The sequence below is a fragment of the Triturus cristatus genome, chromosome 8, assembly GCF_964204655.1.
Source record: "Triturus cristatus chromosome 8, aTriCri1.1, whole genome shotgun sequence".
Classification (NCBI taxonomy): domain Eukaryota; kingdom Metazoa; phylum Chordata; class Amphibia; order Caudata; family Salamandridae; genus Triturus; species Triturus cristatus.
Window position 1 is genome coordinate 1,481,440,432 of NC_140591.1, and position 19,437 is coordinate 1,481,459,868.

Genomic DNA, 19,437 nt, shown 5'->3' on the forward strand with positions numbered 1-19,437 from the left:
GCTCCAGAAACACAGCCACACAAGTAAGAAGGATCACAAGCTCTAATCCGTCAAGAGACTCAGGTCGCCCCTCCAAAGGGGGAATCTGTACTTCAGAGGCAGCAAAGGGGAGGGGGAAGTGACGAGACAGGAGTATAAGCACATGGGGAGTGAGGGGAGGCAGAACAGAGGCTCCAGGGGAGGGTTCACCAGTCGCTTACAGGCCTCTACCCCCTCAGTTTCAGGCATCGGTCTCTTGGGCCTCTAAAAGCCTGCTAAAATACTTGAGTTTCCAGAACTCTAGTGATCCCTTTCTGTATACTGGATGAGGTAAGGGCCATGTGTCCACCTTTTGAGTGATACCTGGGAGGACCTGCCGGAGGTCAGACATAGGCATTTTCCATGTGCCTACATTGGGTCATATTCCTTTCATTAAATATTTAAACCACCTAGCTGCTGTCGTAGTTTTCTTTCATGTCATGTGCGAGAAAACATCAGTAGGGCAACAGCCATGCCTACAAAAACTACATTCTGCAGAGTTTCATAATGTAAAGTATGTAGGACAAATATCAAGTCAACAACAAGTGAGGATGCATTTGCTTGCTTCATTGTTTTTCAAAATCACCATTCCATTCCTGGATGGCCAACTCAAACCAAATACATTTTTCATCTTTTAATTTAAATATTCGCTGCAATGAATTCTTCACTTTTAAAAGTATCCATCAGGATATTCTACTGCTTATCCACTTTTGAATTGCAGGTATTTTAATCATTAATTCTACAGAAGGAGTGAGAGAGCAAAATGAAACTGTAGCCACAGTGACAGGAAATAAATTCTTGACTTAACTTAGACTTGAACTAGACCACACTATCAAAAGAGAGGAGTTAAAAACGTAACAACTTGAGAAGTCTCTAGGCCATGCAATTCGAAACTTCCTCTGTTTTGTTGCACTCTGCTTACAAGATTTGGGTCGTGGTAGTCTTCGAGAAGAGAGAAGACTTTTTAGGATCTCTCTTAGATGAGCCAAGAATTGGATTGAGTGATTTCTGGACTCCATATTCAAAGACTGGTGTTAAGATTAAAACAGGATGTGGAGGTAGACAAAATGGAATTAGATTTTCTACCTCTTAGTGGGATAATTTCAGTTACATTCTGGCCAGCCCACACTAAAAACTAAAAACATAAACATATCTGAATTCTTACAGTACAGGGTATGCTGAACTTAACCTCTGGGCTATCCATCTGAATGAAGAACCACATACGTCTGAATTGCAGTTGGTTCACCATCAGAACCCCTTGGCGGATGTAAAACTATCCTCGGTTTAGCTGTGTGGGTAGTTTCACAATAATGCCTACCCGGGACAGTATGGTTTAATTCTCAAACACATGTCAAATGCACTGAAAAATTACTTGGTAAGTACATAGCTGTCCCAAAATAAAGTAACCGAGGGAGAGTCTCACATGTAGAGCCATCATGTTGTTAAGTGTCTTTAAGGCTTACTCTGTTGACCATTTTGAGATCTTTTTGTTATATCTACTATGGGGTCGCGTGTTTCACTTCAGGATGCAAATTTTCTTTATTGCTTATAGTTATTACAGTGCCCTGAGGTTTGGGAAGTGTCTACAGTATCTCTCCTGAAATAAATTCAGGAGAAAAGGGATAAAATGTCCTAGTGGTGAGTTTCATGTCTTCTAGTACCCTCCCTAGGAACTCTGGTCCTAAATCCGGAAATCACTCTGTAGTCGGTGCTTCCTAACTAAACAAAGGGAAGGTCCAAAAAGAGTAGGTCACAGCTAGAGTCATGATTTGATTTAGTACAAATAATAAATGTTCCCAAACAAGGCTAAGTGCATCACCTTATTACAAGTCGATGTCTTCTTTGCTGGTTGAATCAAACGCTTTCTGAAAGCGATCTTGTTATTATTAGGACAGGTAGTCGTGAGCTGGAGGACTAAAGGACGTTACATGACCCTCTACTTTGAGTGGAGGGGGAGGAAACAAAAGTACAGCCATAGATTTCTCATGCATCAGTTTGTTTTGTTGCCATATAATGAGAATGAATACTAGTTTCTGCCAAACTACAGGTTTACAGGTGAGCAACACTGAAGTTGGGCAGGGCACCAAAGACAAGCAAAAATATGCATAAACTAAATTGTAAAGGAAATTATCTATAAACCCAATATAATAAACATTCCCTGGATCATTCGCAAGGCACATTAAATACACAAGGTGTCCAGTCTATTTCAAAAAGCATGTTTGTAAACACAGTTTCAGGTCTGGGTTCATGGAGCATTTGTAAACATCTGTGCACAAAATGACCATTTCAGTCCTATAAAATTCTGAATCCTGACTCATACAGGCAAAAACAGTGTAAAGCCATCATGGCTGAATTTCCATATTTACAAATTAGAGGTGGGGGCGAGTCTGTGGTCGGTAGGTGAACATCGACACCTGATTTGTTTGTGGTGATTAGAGATGGAAATCCATACAATGGAAGAACTTTCATCGTATAAATATATATAACATAACACATTCAGGTTGATTGTGGTTAGTACACATATTGGGCCTTATGCCACTTATATTTTTATACTTATATCTGCTATGTGCTGGATAACAAGCCAAAATGAGGAAACAGAGGAGCATACCACAAGCCCAGATGGAAGGGGCGGGTCTAGGAAATGTGCCGGTCTTTGAAGAGAGGATGGTACCATCACTTCATCATTCTTTAACCTCTGTAATGCCACAACTTGGTCACTTGAGCCCATGGCCAACAGGACACGGAGACTACCAGTTCTGCTGCCTGTGAACATATCAATGACTGGCATGTAGCTGTCCACTGCAACGACGGGGTACTGAGCTTGGAACAGTAGTCGAGAAATCTTTGGGTCACTAAATGGGAGATGAACATCAGAAGTAAATTAAAATTCACATGCACTATCTTTTTTATGTTTGTATCTGAACATGTGATAGGTATGTTTTCCTAGAACACTGGAGAAGCACAAACACTTCTAACCATAGTCACCTGAATGACATGTAAAACTGATGCAGAGGAAGCTTCACAAGCCCTAGAAGTTTGTCCTGGCCTGGACTGGGCACCTTGTTCCAGGCCTCAATGACCATCATATTATTTTTCAATCTCTCCATGAGTCTTCGAGTCAGGGAAACCGGAGCCACCTAATTCAAAAACAATGCCATTGCATGGAGGGTTAGTGGTCAGGAAACAGTAAGTAAAAGGCATTTCTGGTATATGATGTACAAGGCACACTGACAGACTAGCTTACATAAGGCAAATGCTACTTACCAGTATGCATCTGTTCTTGGCATGTAGAGCTGCAGATCTACACACTGTGCATAGATCGCCATCTGGTGTTGGGCCCGGATGTTTGCAGTTGTTTTTCCTCTTGAAAAGTCTTTGGAAGTCACGAGGTATGTGACTCCTCCCTTGGATCGTATTGCGCATGGGCTTCGGCTCCATCCTCAGATTGTTTTTCGCCAGCAGGGAAATGATGGAGCATAGTAATAAACAGTGAAGATGCCCATGTGTGTTGTATCTAAATAAGATACACTGGAACAGATAAAGGTAGCCGGGGAGGCGGGTGGGCATGTGTAGATCTGCAGCTCTACATGCCAAGAACAGATGCATACTGGTAAGTAGCATTTGCTGTTCGAGGCATATGAGCTGCAGATTACACACTGTGCATAGATTATATAGCAGTACCCATCCTTAGCGGTGACCACCAGTATCTGTTGCAGTGGTTTGAAACAATGTTTTGAGTACAGCCTGGCCCACACTAGCTTGTTGCTTAGTTTGCACATCTACACAATAGTGTTTAGTGAAAGTGTGCGGTGTTGACCATGTAGCTGCTTTGTAGATATCATCTAAGGGGATGTTCCCTAAGAATGCCATGGAAGCCACTATCTTACGTGTAGAGTGGGCTTTAGGGGGAACAGATAGCGTTTGTTTTGCCTTGTGGTAGCAAATCTGAATGCATTTGACAATCCACCTAGCTATCCCAGATTTGGAAATGGGGTTGCCTTTATGTGGTGGTGAGAAGGAAACAAACAGTTGTTTTGTCTTACGAAAGGGTTGTGTTTTCCCGATGTAGTAGAGTAAGGCTCGTTTGACATCTAATGTGTGGAGAGCTCTTTCTGCAATGGTTTGTGGTTGCGAGAAGAATACGGGTAGTTCCATAGATTGGTTTAGGTGAAAGGGAGAAATGACTTTAGGGAGGAATTTTGGATTAGTACGGAGAACCACCTTGTTATGGTGTATTTGCAGAAAAGGTTCTTGAATGGTGAGTGCTTGTATCTCGCTGACCCATCTGAGATAAGTGATTGCTACAAGAAAAGCAGTTTTCCATGTTAGGAATTGAAGTTCACATTTGTGTAGAGGTTCAAAGGGAAGCCCCATTAGTCTGGTGAGAACGATGTTTAGGTTCCACACCAGTGAGGGTGGCACTCTTGGGGGAATTATTCTTTTGAGGCCTTCCATGAAGGCTTTTATGGCAGGTACTCTAAAGAGAGATAGATGTTGCCTGTTTTGTAGATAAGCTGCTATGGTTGCAAGGTGCAGTCTAATAGACGTGTAGGCTAGATTGCATCTTTGTAGGTGTGGTAAATAGCCTATGATATGTTGAATGGACACATCAAGGGGATTGAAGTTATTGTTGTGACAATAGATCACAAAACGTTTCCACTTGGCTGCGTAGCAAGCTCTAGAGTGGTAGGTCGTCTAGCTTCTTTAATGACGTTCATACAGTCAGGGGGAAGATTTAGGTAACCGAATTCTAAGATTTCAGGAGCCAGATCGCAAGGTTGAGCTGAGCTGGGTCCGGGTGCCTGATCTCTCCATGGTTCTGGGTTAAGAGGCGTGGAGAGAGGTGTAATTTTTGGTGCGGTACTACAGATAGTTCCAGCAGTGTGGTGTACCATGGTCAGTCAGTCAGTCAAAACACTTTAGTCGATTAATTAAAATCATAAAAGTACAAAATTCATAAAAGAAGAGCAATCCAGGACATATACTGTACAAATGTAATTACAATAAGTCCACAGAATAAAAACAACATACAAGCATACAAAAAAGGCAAACATAAAAAATTGCTCATTGATTGCACAGGTTGGAAGGATTTTTTCGCTTTGCAGCGCATAGCTGCCACCAAGAAATTTGCCACACTAAATATAATACGTGTACTACTCAGCTGTTGGAGAAATAACAGAGCAGGTCTAACTTGTAAGAAGCCAGCTTCCTTCAAAATTGGGAGCAGATATTTTTTACGGCTTACAGTGTAGAACTTGCAAAACATAATAAAATGCAAAGTATCTTGGGATGAAAAATCATTGCAATGGCATGGCGTGCTACATCGGGCCTAACCCACGATGGATAAAAACCAAGTGAATAGTGGATCAAATTAAATCTAAATCTCAGCAATAAAAATCTATGAAATGGATTGGAAACAATACTTAAATAGGGTTCCAACGAGGGAGACAAAAGAAGCAAAAAATGCGCTCTCACACTAGGTTTTGAGAGTTCACTCTCCTCGCGATCCATTGTGACCCTGTCTAAAAAAGACTGCCTAATCCAAGCAATATCTGCCTTGACTATAAGTGATGGGGATGAAAAAAGCTCAAGGCGCCCAATACGAGAGAACGCCGCTCTGACGTACTCCAGCCAGGGAATGCTTTTGACATGGTCTAAGGCTAGGACGTCGTTCAAGATCCGATGGTTAAGCGAAATTTCCTGGTTTAACCAGGTTTTCACCCAGAATAACAATGGGGCCAACTTCAGTTTATCGGAAACATAGCCCAAACCAACCTCCGCATGAATAGAAAAAACAGGGGTTGATTGGGGAACTGAAAGCAAATGACGCAGGAATCTATTTTCTACTACTTGGATCATATCCTGCGTAACGTAACCCCACAGAGCCACGCCATAAGTGGCGATGGCCAGGCTTTTTGAGGTATAGACTTTCAACAGAGCCTCCATTGGCCTTGCCCCCAGCTTCTTAGCAAAATTCATCAGTGCTGAGGTAGACCTGGTTACAGAGTTACGTTTAAGCTTGATTTGCGGGCCCCAGGAGCCATTCTCATCAAAAAGAACACCCAAGTAGCAGAAAACCTTTACCCTGGTGATCTCTTCCCCATTACAAAATACCACGGTTGTCTGGCCCAAGTTGGAGCTACTAGGATGAGAGTGAGGGAGTGTTGTTGTAGTTTGCGCACCACTAATGGAATGAGTGGGAGAGGCGGAAAAGCGTACGCAAATCTGCCTGACCAGTTCATCCATATCGCATTGCCTTTGGACAATGGGTATGGATATCTGGCGGCGAAGCTTGGGCATTTGGCGTTTTCGTGGGTGGTGAAGAGGTCTATTTGTGGATGACCCCACATTTGAAAGTACGGGTGAAGAACTTGTGGATGGAGTTCCCACTCGTGGATCTGTTGTGTTTGTCTGCTCAGCAGATCTGCCATAGGGTTTTGGACTTCTGGGACATGTTGGGCTAGGAGAAAGATTTTTGGGGGTATGGCCCATCTCCATATGCTCTGTGCTAGGTGAGAGAGCTGCGGAGAGTGCGTGCCGCCTTGTTTTTGTATATAGTGCATGGCTGTCATGTTGTCGGTGCGCACTAAGACGGCCTTGCCTGAGACATGCGTTTGAAAAGCCTTTAGGGCTAAGAATATGGCTAGTAACTCCAGATGGTTGATGTGGAGTAACTTTTGTTGAGGCGTCCACCTGCCCTGCATGGTGTGATGTAGTATGTGAGCTCCCCAGCCGGAGAGCGATGCGTCCATTGTCAGTACTATTTGAGGAACCGGTTCCAGGAACGGTCGTCCTTTGGAAAGGTTTGTGGTGGTCCACCACTGCAGAGAGCGATGGGCACGACCGTCTACCAACACCAGATCTGTCAATTGACCCTGGGCCTGGTTCCATTGGCGCGCTAAGCACTCTTGGAGAGGACGCATCTGGAGTCTTGCGTGAGGTACTATGAATATGCAAGAGGCCATCATTCCTATAAGTTGTATGAACACTCGAGCTGGAAGAGAGTGTTCTGGCTAAAATTTGGCGCGGAGAGCCTGAATGCTTGCTATCCTGGCAGTACTGGGATAGGCTAGCGCTTTTGCGGTGTCTATGGTGGAACCGAGGTATTGTTTTACGTGGGATGGTTGCAGATGGGACTTCATGTGATTTACTGTGAAGCTGAGGTCGTGAAGTAGTCGGATAGTGGCGTGAGTGTGTTGTACACACTGGTTGTATGAGTTGGCTTTTATGAGCCAGTCGTCTAGGTATGGGAAGACATGGATGTGCTGTCTTCGCAGGTGGGTTGCCACTACCGCTAGGCACTTGGTAAACACCCGTGGTGCTGTGGTGACTACGAAGGGGAGCACCTTGAATTGATAGTGTTGACCGTCCTCTACAAATCTGCGAAACTTCCTGTGAGCGTTGTAAACAGGAATGTGGAAATAGGCGTCCTTGAGCTTTACGGTGGCAAGGAAGTCATTTTGGAAGAGCAAGGGAAATACCTGCTGGAGTGTGACCTTGTGAAAATGGTCTGAGTGTATATAGTGATTTAGGGGTCTGAGGTCTAGGATGGGCCTTAGAGTGTTGTCCCTTTTTGGTATGAACAAATATAGGGAGTAAACTCCCATATTTTATTGGTGGGTAGAAACTAGTTCTAAAGCACTCTTTTGTAGGATGGAGATTACCTCCTTGTTGTAGTAGTGCTAAATGTTCCTGTGACATTGGGCGTTGTTTGGGTGGAATGTTTGGGGCGGGGTAGATGTTAGTTCGAGGCAGTAGCCTCAGGGCCGGACTGGCCGTAGCGGGCACCGGGCAATCCCCCGGTGCGCCGCACGGGTGGGGGCCGTTTTTGGGCCCCTGGGGGCCATTTTCGTTACAGGGCCGTTTTTTTGCAAAATCGGCCGAAAACCGGCCCTGGCAAAAAGCTTGGTGGCACCCCGTCACCCCCTTGGGGGAGGGGGGCCGGCGGGGCACTTTGCCAGGGCCGGTTGTGGTTCCGAGTCCGGCCCTGAGTAGCCTGACCGAATTATTTGCGTTACCCATTTGTCTGAGGTGATGGTAGTCCAGACAGGAATGAAATTGTGGAGTCTGCCCCGACCAGAGTGGGATGGTCTAGGGGGAGTGGAGAGAAGTCATTGGGTAGGGGTGGAGGCAGAGCGGGAGGTGTTTGTCTTGCTTCTGCTTTTATTATTGTTGCCCCTGTAGCCCCCTCTTTGGTAACCCCTTGTGAAGGTGGATTGGGTAGGGGCTTTATAGGAAGTCGAAGCGGTGTCAGAGGAGTAGCCTCTGGAGGTGCTTCGAAAGGAAGAGCGGCAAAAGGAGCGCCTGGGAGGGTGCGATTGTAAGGCTCCCATAGACTTCGCCGTATCTGTGTCTTACTTAATTTTTTCTAGGGACTCATCAACTTTTGGGCCGAACAGATGTTCCTGGTCAAAGGGGTGGTTGAGGATGGAAGCTTGCACCTCTGCTTTGAAACCTGAAATTTGTAGCCGGGCGTGCCGACGGAGGAGGACGCTGGTGTTAATTTCCCTAGAGGCGGTGTCAGCTGCATCTAGGGCACAGCGAATGGAGGTGTTGGTGATGGTTTTACCCTCATGGATTAGCTCATTGGCTCTATTTTTGTACTTGTCAGGGAGGTGTTGCATTATGGCTTCTAGTTTATCATAATGTGCCCTGTCATATCTTGCCAAAAGCGCTTGTGTGTTTGCGAAGCGCCATACGTTGGCAGCCTGGGATGCAGTACGCTTGCCCGATGCGTCCAAGAGTTTGGACTCCTTATCAGGTGGTGGTGCCTCGCCTGATGCCTGGGAGTTTGCACTCTTTCTTGCAGTGGACACTACTAGGGAGTCTAGTAGTGCTGGCCCTCTGATGTAGGTGGGGTCTGTAGGGGCGGCCTTATATTTCTTGTCGATGCGAGGGTTGATGACCCTGGCCCTGACCGGGTCTTTAAAGACCTCCGGCGCGTGCTTGATAACACCTTTGGGCATGGGCAGGATGGAAGTGGCCCTGTGTGTTGTGTCGAAGGTATCTAGGAGGAAGTCCTCCCCCACGGAGTCAGTATGGAGATCCACACCGTGGTAGTGTGCAGCCCTCTGGAGTAGTTGGTTAAACCCCATTGTGTCTTCCGGGGGGGATGGTCTCGAAGGGTAGAGATCATCCTGCTGGACATTAAGGATGTCTGGAATGTTATAGTCGTCCCATGGGTCTGGGGAGCCTGTAGGAGTGGGGTCCCCTGTGGGTTGGTCATGATGCTCGTCCCCTGTGTCATCATAGACATCATCCTCATCATCCGGAGAGGGTGTGGGGGAATGATGAGGTGGGGGAGGAGAAGGAGGAGGTGGATCAGGAGGTGAAGGTATTCTCAAAGGGGAGGTAGCAAAGTCTTTCTTCTTTGGAGGTGGAGCTGGGGCAGGCTTGTCCAGCGGTCTCTTTTTGATGCTTAGCATCAAATGTCCAGTCTTAGGGTCCTTGACCAGTGTTTTTTGTAATGGATCAGGCCTAAATAGTTCTTCAGTGAGTGGCCGATCCGTTGGCGCCGAAAGCGTCGGGGCCGTAGGTTTTTTAGTCTTGGAGTCTGCATCAGTTCGTTGTTTTGAACTGTGCGGCTTCAGAATGGCTGGTTGTTTACTCGGCTCCGAGATGACTTTCGGCTTCGAGGTGTGGGTGTCGATGGCTTTGTGTTTTTTGCTCTGCTCCGGGGTGTTGCCGTGACCCAAGCCTTTTTGGATGCCGTCGAGGGTGTGGGTGGATGTTGATACTCACGACCCTCTGTACCGGAGTGATGTCCTCGATATCTGAGTCGTCGGCCTCGGAGGCGCTGACGAGGCCCTCTTCGGTGTGCTGTCCTTCTGGAGCGTCGACGCCTTCTCCGAAGATGTTGTCTGGGATTACTGTCGACGAGTGTGCCATGGTTCTTCTCGCCCTTCGGTCTCGAATGGTTTTCTTGGACCGGAAGGATTTGCACGCCGGACAGTCTCGAGCCTCGTGTTCAGGGGAGAGGCAGAGGTTGCATACCTCATGGAGATCGGTGTGGGGAAATTTGGACCCACATCGAGGACACTTTTTGAATTGAGTCCTTTCCATCAGCCAGGACCGGAGCTTGGGTAGGCCCGAAGGCCCTCGTCGACGACCGGAATCGAAGACTTGGAACGATGCCGAGTGTGGAGATCGCGATCGAAAACAATACAGCGAAGGGGGGGGGGGGGGGGGGGGAAGGATTTTGCGCTGATAGAAGAACTGGAAACTGTTCGGAACCGGAGCGCGAAGATCACATCCGAGCCCTATGGCGGAAAAAAAAAATCTGGGGATGGAGCCGAAGCCCATGCGCAATACGATCCAAGGGAGGAGTCACATACTTCGTGACTTCCAAAGACTTTCCAAGAGGAAAAACAACTGCAAACATCCATGCCCAACACCAGATGGCGATCTATGCACAGTGTGTAATCTGCAGCTCATATGCCTCGAACATATTGCTTTCAAAGAGAATTGGTAGAGGAGTTATGGAGGGCATGCACTTGTACTACAATGAAGGAGGATGTGTGTGTGGGGGTTTCTGCACCAACTTCTAGTAATCCTATTAAATTCCTAAAACAACAGCATTAGGTGAATTAGGTTAACTACTGTGCAAAGAATCTTTGTAAGCAAAGTAGGTGACTAAACCTTAGAACTGATTTTGATTTAAAACAAGAGACCAAGGAATCTACCTAGGAGGACCCAGCACTTGAACAGTGATTCATCACTTCTCTGCTGGAGAACAAGGTAGACTACAAGATGGAAATTGGGCAGCAGGAGGGAAGCCTAGCTATGCCTATGAAGGTGTAGAGCACATAGGCTGCTCAAGCTAAGACTAGCTATACGTTTGTAAGGGAGAACAACATGGACAGCTGAGTGAAGAGTAGACACACTTCTGTAGGTGAGGAGCACGAGTAGCAGAAGCCAAGCCTAGCTATGCTTCTGTTGGTGAGGAGCACATGGACAGGTGGAGTGAAGAGTAGGGATGATTCTGTGGGCAGGAAACACAAGGGACACTGCAGAGAAGACTAGCCATGCTTGGATAGGCAAGGAGCACATGGGCAGCTGAAGTGAAGATCAGCTATACCTCTGCGAGTGTGGAGCACAGGGACAGCCGTAGCAAAGAGCAGCCATTCTTCTGTGGGCAAGAAGCACATGGGCAGCTGAATCGAAGAGGAGACATGCTTCCGTCAGCAAGAAGCACATGCACAACCGAAGCGAAGAGTGGAGTAGACTAGACTCTGTAGGCGAGGTGCACATGTACAGCCGCACTAAAGACTATCCGGGCTTTTGTGGTCGAGGTGCACATGGCAGCAGGAACACAGACTAGGCAGGCCTCTGGGGGTAAGAAACCCATAGGTAGCTAGAACGAAGAGCAGCCATGCCTCTGTGGATGAGGAGCACCTGGGCAGCCATAAGAAAGAGCAGCCACAGCTCTGTGGAAATGGAGCACATGGGCAGCAGGAACAAACAGTAGACATGCTTCTGTTGGGGAGGAGCACATGGACAGCTGGAGCGCAGAGCAGCCACGCCTCTGTGAACGATGAGCACATGAGCAGCAAGTGTGAAGAGTAGGCATGCATCTGTGGGTGAGAATCACATGGTGAGCTAGAGCTCTCTAGAACAGCTCATTGTAACACTGGGCAAGAGATATAGGCGGAGAGGCTGCAGATGCCAGAGGCATCCACAGTTTACATTTTGCAGCAGAGCGGAGCCACAGGCAGTCAGAGAAATCTAACAAAGGTTAGTCAGTGTGTATAAAGTCCCTGAGACATTAACTGTGAGAAATACACTTTCAATTGTGCACACCTGTTTCTAATTGGTTGCAGATGGGGGTGGAGGTTGAGTGCGGATGGGTAAGTGCCTGCAGGCTGCAGAGGACAGAAAGCAGTCCCTTTAGGCACAACAAGCTAGCGGGTCATATGAACTGTAGGTTAGTGACTTTATTATTGACAGTCTTCCAGCAACCCCCCAAGAATTCTAATCCATTTTAGTCCCCATAATTAATGGCCTAGCAGATAAATCACATACAAGCACAGGGCCACTAGACTCTTATCTCACAAGTGGGTGGTATATAAGCAATGTGGGAACAACAGAAGCCTCCTCTCGGAGAGCGCTGAAAGAGAGCTCTCCAATTGTAATTGATAAACTGTATGGGATATTCACTATATGAAGATGCTTAACCACCAGAAGAGAAAGAAAGCTTACTTACTGCTCTAGCTCTCCACCTGAGAAATTGAGTCCTCAAGCACTCAAACTGGGAAAGGAGCAGAAGGCATATGTAAGAAAAACAGATAAAAAAAGGAGAAACTGATCTATGATTAAACACTAACATAACATAACGTGTATTTGTAAAGTGCACCTTCACACAAAGGTATCTTGGCGCTGAATAACAGATATTTATTGTTACCCAAGTTAATGGTACTCATTTTATCTACCTCAGAAGGATGAAAGGCTAAGTGGACCTGCCAGGATTTGAATCTGTTACCATGAGGACGAACACAGGCCCGTACAGTGGACGCATTAGTCTACTAAGACATCAGACCTGGTAAACATGAAGAAGTAAAACTCTGTATATAGACCTTTAAAGGGAAAATGTGAATGGGTGAGTAAAGTAAGCAAAGAAGTAGAGGACTAAAAGTACCGCTAGGCACCTGCATCCAAACCGAATATTCCTCTTATGATACAAGAGACAGAAATAAAGCCCCAGCAGACTAGGATGGAAAGAGATGGCAAGAAATAACAAAACCAGACATTGATAAGGAAAGAAGCAAGAAAAAGCAATACAGGAAAGTAATGGGAACGTCTCCATGTCTTATATCCTGAAAGAATTAGGAGTTGAAAATCCTAGGAAGTGAAGATTGGAGCAATTGCATCTGCCTCAATGATTACTCATCAAGACCTGTACAATATCGCAGAAACAGTGAGTAGGGTGGAGGGCAAAGATTTGGAGGATGGATGAGAGATGCCACCTAGAAATGATCCCTTTCTAATTTCACAATGGAATCCAAAGTCCTAGCACCTAAAGAGGTAGGCATCAGAAGGAAATCCACAAGACGCAACCTTTGGACAGAGATTTAAATACTGGAAGGAAAGGAGGGGTACAACATGTAAATCTTCAAGAGGATGTGGGTCACAATTGTGGTCAGTAATAACTACCTCTTTCCATTCTTCACAGTTGAAGGAATGTAAAGAGTAGCACTTAGGGAACCTCGATCGGGCACACCAACCTGAACAATTACCGCCTAATATTTCATTATAAGGACAGCATGGGTGATGACAAATAGATTTCAATGCTGCATAGAAAGGGTGACAGGATCATGAGATTTTAAAAAGTACCAGCACACTGACAAACATAAGGTAACTGCTTGGAATAGAGAACAAAGATAGGACGATGCAGGAGGAAACACATTCTTGCATATCACACAAATAGTATGATTTGAAACGTTACCCAAATAAGGGACTGCAAGGGGAAGTAAAAATGGCAAATATAATGGTGGTGTTCTATTAACAGGATTATGGGGTGATTATATTTATTAGGAAAGGGATCAGAGACACAAAGCTTCCTACAGGAACTCTCGCTGTAAAGGCTAACAGCAGATAACTGGTTTTGGAAGCAGAAAGGTCAGTAACCAGAAATAAAATCGGCTACGGAGCAAACGCTTAACGAACGCTTGAATGAACATAGAATAAATGGCCATCCCGGCGCGCTGACGTCAGTTTGCTTCGGAGAACTTTTCCACACCACAACGCGGAGCCATCACAACAAAACTGAGGAGAGCATGGGAACAGTGTGCGAAAAAACTAGAGAAAACAAAACGGAGAGAAACAAAAGGCGAGGAACAGCACCCGTTGGCACCAAGGCACCAGGAGGCTACAACAGCAAAGCCAGAGCAGAGCACCACTCCGAGGAACAACTGTGCAAGCCAAGGCGATAGCACAAGTGGGCACCAAGTACCAGAAGGCCATAGCAGCGAAGCCATAGCAGGGAAAGCGCAAAGCACCACCCCGTGGAACCACCGTGCAAGCCAAGGCAATAGCCATCCTGAGGGCACAAGCATGTGAAAACGCCGTAGCAGAAAGAGAGAGAGAAAGAGACTGCAACCACAAACCGCACAGGGAAGGGCCACAAGCCCGGAACAGAGAAGTAACAGCAATCCACCCCCAGACTACACTGTCAAGGAGGCCCACATTCCCTGAAAGGAGCAGTAGGCCAAAGGACAGGCAAAAGAATCCCCAACGTACAAGACCGCAAGGGGATCAGAAACTCCAGCCACATAGGGAAAAGAGCAAAGTAGGCCCCTACATGGGAGAGAAACCAGCTGGAGGGATGCCTGACCGGAAGAAAACAAATTAGACACCCACAGAAAACAAGCCACCCAGAGGGAGACGAGCGCAGAAAACCAAGCTGAGGATCCTCGCAGAACGGGGAGGAAGGGCGGGTCGTGAAGGAATCTGCGGCTAGAATCGTCTCTACCAGATACATCGTTACCAAAGGTAAGTAACTTGTACATCTGATAGAGACTGCTAGCCGCAGATTCCTTAACGTAGAATATATACCCTAGCCATACCCAGAAGGGAGGAGGGCCTGCGAGAGAGCCTCCCCAGCAGGAGAGACACAGAGCCCCAGCAGGGGACATGTCACAAGAACAAGAGGGGAAGAGCCAGGATATCCGAAGCCCAACCAAGGGAGAACCGCCCAACATCCCGCTGAGGCAGACGGCGACCGAAAAACCTCAAGGAACACAAGGACTGCCTCAAACCCCAAGGAGAAGAGGTAGAACCGGAGGCAGGGCCCACCGTAAGATACACATAGACAGTGACAGAAAATAGCTGAACACACCTTGGCCGCAAGCAGCGGACAAGGCAGGAACGGCTCCACCACCAATAGCGCAGACGGAAGAAGAAAGGGACATCTGCGCAAAGCCCCAGCGGAACCAGAGGCAGGGGCACAAGGGAACACAGCAAGACCACAACGGCGGATTAGAACAAGCAGGCCTGCACGGGCATGCGCAGCCAGCAGCAGGCAACACCACGGAATAGCGCACCCAGGACAAGCCAGACACCAGCCGAAGGCAGAAGTCAGGGAGGGCCAGGACACACCCTAAAGGAGGGGCCGGTCCAGAAACACACACACACACACATACTGACCCACGAAGAAGTGGAACCAGGCAGAAAGAAAAAGAGAGACGGAGGATGGATCGAGCCGTCCACCACAACACAGCCAAGAAAAGCCAGTCCCTCTGGAACACCAGACAGAGGACCAAGCCGAAACAACAGAAGTGCGGAACCGCCACAACACGATGCCGCGGACAGCAGGCCAGACTGGTCAAGTGACGTAGCGAACAGGAGAAGGATGGACCTGGGCGCAACGCAAGCCACCTCAAGACAAGTGGCAAGAAGATCGCACCTGCGACATACCGTGACGCCACGGAGCGCAAGGAGCCTGAAAAAGACAACCACACCTCCCCAGCACATGATAGAGCTTTTTAATAGCTACAAGTGCCCCACATAGGGCATGTACGTCCCAAGAAAACATGGGAACACCTCTTAGGAAAAATCTCCGCAGCAGAGTACAAACAAAAAGACCTGCGGGAAAACCGCAGACGGCTTGTCAATCAGCCAATAAAGAAGACACAGAAGGCCTAACCACAGGACCTACACGGCTTTACCAACAGCCAAAACCACACATCGAAAAAGGGCCGGACCAGCAGCCAACAGCACCAAAGGGCCAACTGAAGGACCCTGAAGGCACACCAACCAGACAGAACACGCAACCAGGGCTACCAAACACTAGACCCCAGAAGAACAAGGGGAGAACACCTCCCAGCGCACAGCAGAGAAGTGACTTCCAGGTTTACTGAGGGGAAGGAGGAGGAGGACGAAGCCTCACAAAGAACCGCTGAATAGCAGAATCCGCCGGGGCAGGAAACAAAAGAGTGCCATCAAAAGGGAGGTCAACCAGACGCTCCCTAACATTCTCAAGAAAAACACTGTCCCTCAACTAAGCATGGCGACGGAGGGCCCCCGAAGAAGCCATAGGGCGACCAAGAGCCTCAGAGACATCCAGTGCAGAGCAAAGAATAAATGCGGCCAGCTCCCGGCCATCCAACACATGCTGCCGCAGATCTGCGCAGGCACCCTCCTGAGAATCACAAGATAGAAAGGACTCCGCGGAATCCCATAAGCAGGAAGTGGCTCTGGCCAACACGCAAAGTGTGTTAAGCGCCCGCAAGGCAGCACTGGAGGAGGTGAAGATGTTACGCCCCCACGAATCCAACCACCGGGCCTCCCGTGACGGAAGAGATAACACCGAGGGCAAAGAAGGAAAGGCAGTCTGCAGAAGAGGGCCCCTGGTAGAAGGGTGGAAGGAAAGGTAGACAGGATCATGCGGAGCAGGACGGTGGCGGTGCAGAAGCGACTGGGGCACCAGGTCCCCCATGGCAGGACGCCCCCAGGCTCCCAAGATAGAATTATGAAGCAAAGCTTCGAAAGGAAGAAGCAGCTCCTGTCCACCAGAGCCCTGATGGAGAACCTCCAGCAAATGGTCCGCGGGGAAATGGGCAGCCGGGTCACCCATGCGCAAAATCCCAGCGGCCGTGGAGACAACCCGCGCGAAGGCAGCACTCGTCTCCGTAGGGCAACGTGGAGGGGAGAGCAATTCCTCCGTGGGAGACGGCTGTAAAGTAAGCCGGCCATCCCCCAGCCCAACCAGAGGAAGAAACGGCCAAGCGCGGACAGGAGAAGGCTGGACCGACGAGTGGGGAGCCTGCGGCGAGTCAGGGGAAGACCATGGGCGCGGGGACGGCGACGAGCCCTCCTTGGAAGACGAAGGGGAAAAAGCCACGACGCGGCATCCTGTCTCCGGAGAAGAAGAAGAAGAAACAAAAAGTTGCCGAACCTCTGGAGAAGAGGGGGCCTCTGAAGACGAATCAATGACCCGACGCCGGCACGGCGCCGTGGAGTCCACCACAGGCACCAGCTTGACGTCGACTGGCGCCGAAGGGGACGCCGAGACAACCTCCACCACCACCGGCGCAGCGGGGGAATGGGACGGGGTCGGGGCCCAGGCGGCTAAGGAATGACGTCAAAAAGGCGCCGACTCGACCTCCGACGAGGCAGCCGCGTGCGTGGAGAGACGAGGGGGGCCCAGGGATGCGCCCCGGCCCCCAGTCAGCCCCTGCGGCGCCGCCAGGGCCGACAGCCGCTGGCGCCTGAGCGGCGTCAACTCGGACAAGGCCGCCGCCTGCCCAGAGGACCGAGGAGGACGAGCCACGAGACCCGGCAACCTCATGCAACACCACAGGAACCCCCACGGGGGTTGGCGGCGAGGCAGAGGCGCCGTGGGCCGTAGGAGGGAACCTCGTAGCGCCGCACCCTGACGACACCACACCCACGAATCCTGGAGCCGAACCTGTCCGCGCCGGTGCCGCCGGCGACTCCGCAGAAGACCCTGCGCATGGCGAGGGATCTGTGGACGTCCCAGGAAGGGGAGGAGGAGCCAAGGAGGCCTGCAGGGCCGCAGCATAGGTCTCCATTTGGACTCTGTACGCCCCCACGTGGGAAACGTCGGGTAGGGTGGCGACGCTTGAGGCCGCCCGACCCGCGAAGCACCGGCGCCCCCCACAGGGTGGAGACCGGGCCTCGGGGACAAGCTGCGACACTTACCAACTGGCGAGTGACACCCCTGTGGCCTCTGAGGAGGACGATGTCGGACACGGAAGCGGCAGGTCCTAGACACTTCCGCGGGGGACGGGCATGGCGACGCCGCCGACCTGGACATGTGGGTGGAAAGGAGCTTCATCCGGCGCTCCCGCCAGGACTTCGGCTTCATCTGCTGACAAGCCTCGTAGTCCGTGGAGTTATGGTGCTCCCCCAAACACCACATGCAAATGGGGTGAGGGTCCGTCGCCGACATCTGGCGTGCGCAAGACGAGCACGTCTTAAAACCCGAAGGCATTCAGACCCTGCTCTCAGAAAAGAAACGCAAAGCGTAAAAGAGGTCCTGAAAACAGGCCAGGGACACGATCTGGATCCGCGTGACACGTGGAAAAGAAGAAAACTGATGTCAGCGCACCGGGGTGGGGCTTATGTGACCTCGCTGACGTCACGCCCGATAACAGAAATCAGCTCTAAACAGGACCAGTCTTAACTACAATGCTCCCCACCGTCCCCTAAAAAGTACTCTTCTTGGATCGCAAAGACATTTACTGGTTGGTGACCCAAGAATATTTTTGAGCTATAACCACTGTACTCATCTACTACAGTGCAAAAATTGGACATTAAGTAAGATTCACAAAAGTCTTGCTTCATGCATATTGACGAGGCATGATTCCCTTTGAGAATTCTACCGAATGAACAAAAATGCAAGGGTCAAGGCCTGAAAAGGACATCAGTCTTCAAATTCCTATATAGATATTTAAAAAATGCTGCTTATGCACCAATTTAAATAACAATTGGTATGATGTGAAAGGCATTGGCAGAAGCATGTATCGCCCTCTGGAATGCCTTCAATGCACACAACCCACATTCATAAATCCGAGGAAGTCTCTCCTGAACAGCTTCCACTTCGGAAATTGAAATGGATACAGCTCCCTTTTAGGTGTTAGGAACCCATCAATGTAGAATCACATTTACACACATAATTTTGTAATTAGAGCATGCACATGAAGAACTATGTATGAATAGTTTCAGGACTTGCCTGTGAGAAATGAAAGGCTGGCTCTCTTGTGCCCCATACTACAGAAGACCTGCTTGCCTCTGGTGTATTAAAAAGCTTGATATTTAAATACACATTGCACGGACAGTGCTTCTCATGCTCAGTCATCATAAAGTCCTTGCCATTTGGTACCATCAGTATGACATATATCAATACGCCATCCTCTTCTTCTTGCGTGGGTCCACTGAATTGTCTCATTAGGTTCCTTGATGTAGGCAACTGCATGGGTTGCTGGTGATGTGTGACATCTGCCCGGGGTATTTCTATAATCACCTGCCTGGATTCACGAGTTGGCTTGGGAGATTCCAAGGCTATCTGCTTTACATATGGCGAATCTTGTTCTGAATAGTCCACATTACTTTCAGGTTCCAAAACTTGTACGCCTGGACTTGTTACAGCATATGTTGGGTTAGATTGTGCAGCTACAGAAATCTTGCTGTTTGCACTAGTAAAGTCTTTGCTATCTCCTGCAAGCTCCATGCTTATCTATATTGTAAAAAAGAAAATCGTATTAAGTGAACTATCTTTACTAATGAAATTTGGGATAGAAGCATGCTTTACCGTAGGTACCAGGCACAAGTCACTACAGGTTTCCCATTCTCATCGTGCATTGTGTCACTCAGACAATGTCAAAAGACATGGGTCTGATTCACAATGGCCTCAGCACTTGTGGTAGAGGCTTCGCAGTCGTAGGGTAGTGTCCGCACTCA

The 19,437-nt window shown here is 48.6% G+C and overlaps 1 protein-coding gene across 2 annotated transcripts in view; it reads right to left on the reverse strand.

The window, feature by feature from the left end:
- The window catches only part of C2CD3 (C2 domain containing 3 centriole elongation regulator), a 604,078-nt gene that overhangs the window by 422,695 nt on the left and 161,946 nt on the right, over positions 1 to 19,437 (reverse strand). For both annotated transcript variants that reach the window (XM_085623335.1, XM_085623334.1), the window contains exons 14-16: positions 18,710 to 19,213; positions 3,004 to 3,155; positions 2,627 to 2,870 (exon numbers count right to left, since the gene is read on the reverse strand). In XM_085623335.1, coding sequence (XP_085479461.1) covers positions 2,627 to 2,870; positions 3,004 to 3,155; positions 18,710 to 19,213 — 900 coding nt within the window. The remainder of the gene's footprint in view (positions 1 to 2,626; positions 2,871 to 3,003; positions 3,156 to 18,709; positions 19,214 to 19,437) is intronic.